At 41.2% G+C, this 9,891-nt stretch overlaps 1 protein-coding gene across 1 annotated transcript in view; it reads left to right on the top strand.

Moving 5' to 3' along the window:
- Window positions 1-6,911, top strand: part of LOC104080677 (potassium voltage-gated channel subfamily D member 3-like) — a 31,087-nt gene extending 24,176 nt beyond the window's left edge. Inside the window, exons 4-7 of the mRNA XM_009583154.1 lie at window positions 700-792; window positions 3,515-3,571; window positions 4,512-4,759; window positions 6,707-6,911. Coding sequence (XP_009581449.1) covers window positions 700-792; window positions 3,515-3,571; window positions 4,512-4,759; window positions 6,707-6,911 — 603 coding nt within the window. The remainder of the gene's footprint in view (window positions 1-699; window positions 793-3,514; window positions 3,572-4,511; window positions 4,760-6,706) is intronic.
- The last annotated feature ends 2,980 nt before the right edge of the window (window positions 6,912-9,891 follow it).

Consider the following 9,891-nt stretch of genomic DNA (forward strand, 5'->3'; position numbering starts at 1 on the left):
AGAGCAGCCCCCTTTTGATACGCTGCAGGTACAAAGTGCGGAAAACAATTGGTCATATCCATGAAGAGGAGAGACAGAGCCAGGAATCCTATCTCTAGAAACAGTATTACAAAGTCCAAGACACGAAGCCTGGATTCACATTTTTTGATCTGGCGTGCAGCCATCACTCAGGAGGCTTTGGCAATAACACATGCAAGTTCCAACAGGCCCAGCTCTGTGCAGCCCTGAAGGTCACGCAGAGCCAGGCTTTCAGCTCAGCAAGACAGCTTGTGTTTTGTCTCCTAACAGAGACTAGCGTTCAGGGTACATCTGTTGGCATTCAAAGGTCATGTCAAGCTTGAAAGTCTTAATGTTTTTTGGAAAAATAAAACAGCACAGGTTCTTTTCTTCTTTACCTTCTGGTTCCTGAGCCTTGACATCATATGTCAACAGTATTTCCCAGGTTTCCTCCACAGCTACAAAATGGCTAGAAACACACTGGTTTTGAATCAAAGCTGAGTTCCTCACCTGAATCTACAAGCCAAATCATTAAAAAAAAATGAGATAACCTCGTAAGACTCATGAGAAAAACCTGAGAGCTGGCAACACTGAAATTATCTTTATCCCTGTGAAAGCTAATGCTGGTAGTTCTGTTTGTTTTCATGATTTTACACTTGGTTTGGGTTTTGTTTTCCCCCCTGCCTTTTTCTGGCTATTTAGGGATCTACTGAAGATGAACAGCATATGACTAAAGGCACCTCCTTAATTGAAAGCCAACATCACCACCTGCTGCACTGCCTGGAAAAAACAACCGTAAGTAGCAATACAATCCTTTTACATCTTACTAGGTCTTTGTGCCTGGCCCAGGCTTCATATGGAAAAGATGTGCATACAGATGCTCTGAAGTAGCACTCAGTTGGACATACTCAGTAAACCTACAAACTATGCTAGAGGGTGCTGACACTCAAGCTGCTGAGAATATTCTGCAATGGGATAAATGCACTTTATTTCATTGTCTTCTTTGAAAAAAAAAAAGTAATTACTGTGCAAAGGGATAAAGATGTAATTACCTGCTACTCCACAGTCATCTACACCAGTACAAAGTCAATAGCAGGTTGCTCAGTCAGGTTCACTTGAACACAAATAACTTTTCAGCATGGGGTTAGGGAGATCCTATAAACAAGGTGTACATTAAGTTTAATTTCTTCAGTGCTTCTGAAAGAGAACTAAACTGCATTTGTCTTATGTTGTCAGTCACACATCATATATACTCATCACTTGTGCTAATTAGTAATAAAGGACAGTTCTGCTTTCTTAAGAGGAGAAAACTGCTGTCAGTGACTCCAAACCACAACCTGGTCACCAGTGCCAACAGGCTGGAAAAAAATAACCTTTAGCCCTTTATGGGGCACAGAGCAGATGAACTCTTTTAATGGGTTTAAAGGTTGCACATATCTTTTCTCAATACAGTTCTGGTTACAAGAGCAGGTAATTTACCTCAAAGCCAGTCAAGCAGATTCTCTAACAATGATTTTTCTGTTCGTGTCATGCAAGGTGTTGGAGTGAAAATTTTATTTTTCATCATTAAATGATTCTGTATGCAGAAGTCTCTCGGAACAGTTTAGATATTTATTTGATACATATGTTTTACTTCCAGGTATATATAAAAGGTTCTGCAGTAAAGGAACACATTATCTATACCATGATTCATTCTAGAAAGAATGGAGAGAGGTTAACACTTGAAATATTCATGCCTTTTTCTATCTGCATCCATCACCAAATGTACTTTTGATTTCTGACTTGCAAAAGCCTTCTTTTAGGCAAATCACCTTCACTTCCATAGTTTGGCTTATGCTGGAATAACACCACTTAGGCTTCACCGATACACTGGAAGAAGATGACTGGTTAATTACAGTGACCTGCTGAGAACAGCTGGTTCATTGCAATGAGCTATAAAGGTCACCATTCCAAGGACAGTGAACTGATTCTTCCTGTATCAATGACTACTGAATTTATAAGACTCATCTTGCCTTTATTTCTAGCAATTTTGGATGTTACATAACAAGCAGATATTTCACAATCTGACTCTAGTTTAGAACTTTATGCTTAAAAGCTTCACTACTATGACTCATATTTCTAAAGAATACTTCCATTTGGAAAGTTTTACAAATTGGCTGAAGCAAATAAAAGCTGACAACCCTGCCTCCAGGGTCTGCCCTTGTAAGGCCCTGACTTTGTAAAGGCTTAGAGAAATTCTGACCTCTGCACAGGGACAGTGGACATCTCTGGGAGCTGCATGAGTTGCTCCATTACTAATGAGCCGGTTAGGGCTGGAAGTAACATTTGTGGATCCTAATTTGTGGATGTATTAGCCTACCACACTAACAAAGCTAGATTGCCTTCAGCACGCAAGCCCACTCAGACAGTGAGTCTCAGTGGTTGAAAATGTTCCAAACATTGCTTTTTTTCAGCAAAGAATGGCATTAACAATGATACTTTGAATTTTTATTAAAACCTGGAGGGAGAATCTGCAAAATATTTAATGTGTTTTCCCCTACATTTTTCTGCCAGTTATTACCATGATGTTGCATCAAATCACGTAGTAAGTTTGGATTCTGGTCTGAAATTATCAATCAAAATAGTTCAAATCAGCTTGTGTGAAAATTCTATAGTTCACATGATCTACTAAAGTACTATGCAACAGTTCTCCTCCCAAAAATTTAAATCGCAGTAAAAGAACTTTTAAATACTGAAGAGTCATTTTGTAACCAAGTTGCAGGAATGGCATGAGAAATGTACCATGGTTGCAAACTTGTTTCAATGGGCAATTCACCTTTCCTTAAACTACACAGAAGGATTCTAAAAGAACATTATTTATTGTCGTGGTATCTGCGGTCGTCACTAGCATACAGCCCCAGAATGGCTGTGAATGGCTCACAAATCTGGTGTGTCAGATGACAGTGACCTAAGTACTTCTAGCTGCCATAACAGAGGTTACTTTGTCATATCAACACAACAGATGGAGTTTGTTCAAACAAAAAGAGTTTTTTTCCACTCATTCCAACTCCCAGATAGAGTATGGACATTCACATGCCATGTTTTCTCCAAATGCTGAGTGCATTGAATCTAGTCCTTCAACCCAAACCTTTCTTCTGTGTTTCCACAGAGTATGATCAAAACCCATACCCATTGGTGACCCAATGGCAATACAATTCCAATTCGTTGCTTGTGAATCAGCAGCTGAAACTTTGTTTTCCTTTGCCTTCAGCTCTCAAAAGATCAAAGTAATAGAGTTGTTAGCAGTTTTGCTCTATTTCCAAGAACACAACATTAAAAAGCTTAAGCGTGAGAAGCAAGGAACAAAGGGGTCTGATTCAGGCAAGATTTGGTGAAGAGAAGGTCTGGTTGCCCATTCAAACTTGAGTGAGCCGTCTGGAATGCTGAGGCAATAGATGCAATGCTGGGACTAAACTTCTGAATGCCGGAATGGACAATCAATTGTGTTTTTATCTTTTGTTGGCATGTTGTCCCGTAGGGATTGTCCTATCTTGTGGATGATCCCCTGTTATCTGTACGAACTTCCACCATCAAGGTATTTCCTTTTTAATTCAATCTGTTTTCTCTGTGGTCTCTGTGACATATCTGGAGAGTGTTTGCTTCCTTTCTCGTTCCTGGTCTTGTCCTTGGGAGTTTGTGCACGTGGCTCTTTTTGGCTATCCAGTGCTCTTGTTTCTTGTGAGAGTTGTTAGTTGTTCCAAAGAAAACCGATGGCTGCCTTCACCATGGTTGCTTTTGTTTCCCATCCTTTCTGACGCTGACAGGGACTGGATAAAGTATGTTCACTAGAACTACTTGGGTACACACACACACGTTTTCTTTCACAATTTCTTGTTCCTTAGCACAAAAACTCTTTACAGACTCAGCTTTCTGAATTTCCTGCCCCTATACACTTCCCACTCTCACCTGCCACATTTATTTCCACTCAGCTAATAGCACTCAATGAACTGCAGGTATGCTTTGCACCCAATAGCCAATACAAGCAACATCCTGCAATTAAGCTATGTGTCAAGATGGTCATCTGAATACCCAGGGTCAAAGAAAAAGGAGCCTAAATCTCCTCTTGGGTTTCATAACCATGTGGCACTGCAGACTTTCCAAAGCCACTTCTGGAATCCAGACATAAAAATGAAAGAAAATTCAAACACAATATATTAACCATCTCAGACTACATAAGCAAGCAGCATTGATAGACTATCATGCTTTTGTCACTGCAACAGCTTCCCTTATCCCCCTCCCGATGCAGGAGAACAAAATCTTCTCTTGGTTGCAGTGATTGGAAGGGCAGAGTCACTTCTTCTAAAGATCTGCCTAGTGCAAATATTTTTAGGCACAGAGGCAGAGAGCATCTTACACAGACAAGCGGCTGACACATCCCACCAACCTAGCAAAAGGTGCCGTTGAAAACAAACTGCTGTTGGGCCAAAGCTGTTGGTGTCCCCAGAAAGTAATGGCACTATTCTTTTCCCTGCCAGAACCATGAGTTCATAGATGAGCAACTGTTCGAGCAGAACTGCATGGAGAGCTCAATGCAGAACTATCCTTCTTCTCGGAGCCCCTCCTTGTCAAGTCACCATGGACTGACCACCTCCTGCTGTTCTCGCCGTAACAAGAAGACCACTCACCTTCCCAACTCCAGTGTGCCAGCCACTCGCCTCCGGAGCATGCAGGAGCTCAGCACCATCCACATCCAGTGCAGTGAGCAGCCCTCACTTACAACAAGGTACAGTAAGTAGGCTCTTGCTGCTAACTACTGCATGCAAACCTCTGAAGTGCATTATCCAACTGAATATTCTTGCAGGCCTATTCTCCAGCCAGGGAGAGGGGTCTAGTGCTGGGAACATCTTTGTTTCCCTCCTTCTAATGACAACCCAAGGAAAGTGGCTCCTAGCTGTTCCAGGAAGAACCAGGTCAAAGCTAGACTCTAGCGCAGCTCTTCTCTGGCCAGACTGGACATAGAAGAACAAATTCCAGCTGAAACCTGCCTATGAAGTGCTAATCACACAGGCAGGAGCCAGCAGTTCCCAGCTGTGAACCACTCACCAAAGCTGGCACAGGACCACTTCAAAGCCCACCTCCCACACAGCCCAGTACTTCCAAGCCTTTACTGGGAGCAGGCAAAGACAACTGGCTAATCAGTGTCTGTCAGCAAAAGCTGTTAAGAGCTGTACACACTGACATGGTCCACCAGGGACACTCAGTTCACTGATTTTCATTGTCTGAAAGTCTACATCGCAACTGTAAGCAGCAAGCATCACTGGGAAACAAATAAGGAGGAATTTCACAATGGCGTCCTAGTAGCTCTCACCTAAAAAGCTATTAGTGACACAGGTGAAGAAGTGTCTCAATAGAAAATTCTGAAATTTTCATTTTATACATAACTTGCTGAAAAAAATCATTTCTTCACCATATCTTTCTTGCAAACATTAAATTACTTTCCAAATCCCCCTCAGCCCATTAAGCTTCTTGTGCACTGGGCTGTTTTTGAACTTGGCATTCTTCTCCTCCCCACTCCTATCAAAGGGATCTAGAAATTGAAACAAAGCTGCCTTTAGGGCAGCAAGCGATTACTTTGTGCCAGGGTGAAGTCAGAAGGGCATTTCAGAGAATGAATTATGAATGAATAAGCACAAAACAAGTCTCTGGCTATTGCAGTTTCAAGATGACAATAGTTTAAACCAGCACCTGAAACAGTAATTCAGGGGAATGTCAACTATTCTGCCTATGTCAGTGGGTGCTAAATCAGATGCCAGTGATATTTTAAATGTCAACACTGTTTGTTATTTCACTTGCTTACCAAACTGTGTAAGAATGGAGAGAGAAAAAAAGCTTTTAAGTTGTTTTTCATGTGGAATGCAACTAACTGGGTGTACTGGTTACCACTGGCAGAACCACCCAGTCCCTAAGACTGCCCCACTCTCAGCTTGTGACTGAGGCAACCGGGGAGCAGAATGGGTTCTGCCGTGTTCTTGGGATGCTTGAGCGATCAAGAAACATCCTCCTGGTGAGTCACTCTGAGATAACAACAGCAATAGCTTTCCAACTGGGAGCTTTACATTTTAAAAGGACAGGCCTTGTGTTTAAAATGAACATGTTGGGCTGGTAATAGCAGACTCCTGTAGCTGTGCAGATGCACAGAAATCAACCTATCATTTTCCCTCTGTAATTAATTATAGGATGCAATTGATGCAGATCTAATAAGAATGCTCCCACTTGCCAGATCCTTGAAACTACTGCAGAGAGATGAAAAAATAGAAAAGATCAAGGGACAGTGAATTTGAAAGAGGCATTTGAAATGCAAGGAAGACAACATCTCTTTCTCAGAAAGAACTACCTGTGCTTTGAAAAGATACAGTACATAGGACAGTATATTTAGATGTCCTCTTAATTAAACTAGAATTATGCAAGAATGAAATGGAAACATAGAACAATTTGCCCCGTGAAAAGCTGTATCCTGATCAGGGGGAATATTAAAAAAGCTTAGTGTAATCTGGGTAGAAATAAATGATGCCTTGCAGGAACTGGGGGGAACATTTAAGTGGAGTCTTCCGAATATTTTGGTGCCCTTAGTTAGAGGAGTAAGATATTCATTAAGAACAACTACCATTCCCATCCTTTCTACTGTCTGGTTTTAAAAAAAAAAAAGCCAAACACTGAATTTGTTTTCTAGTCGTTCCAGTCTCAACATGAAATCAGATGATGGGCTGAGACCGAACTGCAAAACTGCCCAGATAACGACAGCCATCATCAGCATCCCCACGCCGCCGGCACTCACGCCAGAAGGCGAGAGTAGGCCTCCGCCCAGCAGCCCCAGCCACTCCACGAACATTTCCACCACCACCACAAGCAACATAGTCAAGGTCTCTGCCTTGTAAGACGTCTCATGCACAGAAGGAGGCTGGAAGACCAGTGCCCCTCTCCCTCCACACCTCCATGTTCCTTTCTTGCTGCAAATTGTGCCTGGATGGACCAACCTGACATTTTGTCATCGGATTAGCAATGGAGACCTAACGAGGCAGCTTTCTTCAGACTCACATTCATGCTGTGGACTGAGGAAGGATTAGGAGAGGGAGGAAGAGGCTGGTTAAAGGAAAAACCTGCATGGAGAGCGTGTTGTGCCATGGTACAGGGCAAAAATCACCTGCGAAGGCTGGAGGGAAAGAATCATCATGGCAACAAGAGAGTCAATAAAGAAAATGGAAATATAACACTGTGTATCGCAGCACCTTTTTAAAGGTTTTTAATGGATAATATTTATTCATGAGGAAACGACTGAAAAGGTGAAAAACAATGGATTTTGTGGATTTTTTTTCTTCATGGAGCAGAACCTTTAAACCAACCAAAATTTCACATTTTTTTTCTTTTATAGGAAAAGATTTAGACAAAGAAGCCACCTGTCACAGAAATCTATTTCCATTCCTGTGTGTGTGCGTGCGAGTGTGCAGCAGAACCACATCAGAGTGACATTGAATTACAAAGAGCAGAGCATGTTTCCATGATTGGGTGCACAGTAGGAAAATACAAGCATGTGTCAGCACATATATGTGCACACACACACACACAACTATTTCACCCTGGATGGCATTCTTTATTTAGACAATTTTGTATCCGCCTTTTAAGTCAATACAGTGCAATTGCAAACAGTGTGTTTGTCTGCTAATTATTGTCTGTGAAAACATATTTGTGGAAAAAAAAAAAAAAAAGACAGGCTTTAGTAGTTTTAGTCCCACATGGGTATCTGCTTTCTATTTTTGTTATCACTTACTTGTAAGAGTGTGACTAGACTACCAGTTCTGTATTTTTAAAAAGAAAAAAAAAAGTAGGATTCTTTTTTAATACTGTACACACAAATGGCAAAGAATGAGAAAGCACTGAACTCAACTGCATCAAGCGTTCATAAGTCTAACAGAGGTTTCTTGTAATGTATGCCCATGCTTTTTTATTTTTGTTTTCTATATATAAATTTCTTTACTAGCACTGGACATACAACCCATTGTAAATAGTAGCCAAATAATGTCTGGATCTATACTTGATAATAATTAACCCCAGAGCCAAATATCTTGCATGGACAGAGAGATATTTGGCTTTTTCACAGTCTTAGGGCTCAGTTGTCTCATCAATGGCTTCTGGGTTGCACTGATTTTGGGGGTAGACTAGGTTAGCAATTTTAGTTCTCCAGTCCCAGCACAGGATCTACAGCATGCATCCACTCGAGAAGGGGGAGCAGTACTAGAGTTTGGAAAACATTTGATAAAGTGTGGTACAGACAGCATTTTCTTTTTGCAGTTCTACACTTAGTTTGGGAAAAGTCATGCACTTCTAAAACTGAAGTAACGCTGTGTGGTACTGCCAAGAAGCTAATACTTTTAACTAAGCTGTGGTCAGTCCTAGCACCTCTTTCTGAGATCTTTCTAGGAGTGATTTATTGTAAGTAAATACATGGTCCTGAAACAGAATTGATTTCCCCCCCGCCCCCCCCCCAGAAGAGTAACTTTTTTCTTTCATTCTGCCTTTCTCAAGTTCCCTTTTCATAACAGGTGTGATCCATGAAGGGCAGAGTGAGGAACAACATCACCCACCTTTTCACTTGCCATATACCATTTGGCTAATTATTGTAGTCATGCACAAATGCCCCTTCAAGGCCCTATTCACACCCACGAATAGCGATGCACTTAGCCCCCAACAGCTTGTAGATAATGAGGAAACATTTCAAGTGTCCTGTTTCTGAACAGTGATTCTACCAACATTGGAGTTAAATGAACTACTCAAAGCATGTTTGAGGCTGATTCAGCAAAGGGATGACTTTTTTTTAACATCTGTCATAATCTATCCTGATGTAATATTTATATACACATATACATGCATTCACATATAAATAAATACAGACACATACATGTACAGATAGATAAATAGATCTACATGCTGACTTAAACATATGAGCTAGCAATCTGCTTTTTTAGCACTTCTAACCTATTAGTCTATAGAGTGGACTCAGATGGCTGATGCATTAACTCAATACCCTCCTTAGAAACCTACAACATTCTAGGAATATTAGGGCTACAGCTAAGCCTTCAGTAGCTGCACCAGCTTATAGTAATTTATTCCAGTGCTGTAGTATGTTACCCAAAACTATGTTTAGTCCTGTTTTAAATGATTAAAATGCTCTGCCTTTGCTGCTTCCTGTAGGAGGTTATACTGCAGTTAATCTTACCATTACTGAGTTTTTCCTGATGTTTTAATTTAATCTTTCCTTTGCTTTAATTTCATTACTTGTCATCATCTGCTCCCCATCTGAATACCCTCACCCTTGTAGATCAGAGGCCTTGCTCTCCACCACTTACCACCTTGCAACCTCATTTACACTGGCACAGAATGAGGGTTAAATGCTACTATGCTGACAGGGTATACTGTTCCTTCCAACGCGCAGGAGTAAACGATTACAGTCAGGGACTCAACATGGATTCTCGGTGCTGCCTTTCTTATTCCTGATTTACTGTGGAGTGGTAAACAAGCCACTTCATCTCTCTGCACCCATTTCTTTATCTGTAAATAGCAATCATGGCAGCCCTTGTCTAAAGCGCTATTGGTGCATTTAATTGCTATCAATCAAAATGCTTTTTGAGAAAAAAAAAAACCCACAACCCAACACTGTTAAGAGGGAAAAAAAAAAGTAAGGAGGAAAGACAGTCTTTGGGGTATCTGGCTGGCTGCTTGGGCTCAGATTGTCAAGTCAGCCATGGCCCTTGTTCTCTTCTACGGAAGAGGAATCATTGTTTTCCTTGCTCAAAAATATGTGGTTTGCCTCTTCTACCATTAACTTAGCAGGTGCTGCCCCATGCAGTCAGTACCTCATCA

The sequence above is a fragment of the Fulmarus glacialis genome, unplaced genomic scaffold, assembly GCF_000690835.1.
Source record: "Fulmarus glacialis isolate BGI_N327 unplaced genomic scaffold, ASM69083v1 scaffold13228, whole genome shotgun sequence".
Classification (NCBI taxonomy): Eukaryota; Metazoa; Chordata; class Aves; order Procellariiformes; family Procellariidae; genus Fulmarus; species Fulmarus glacialis.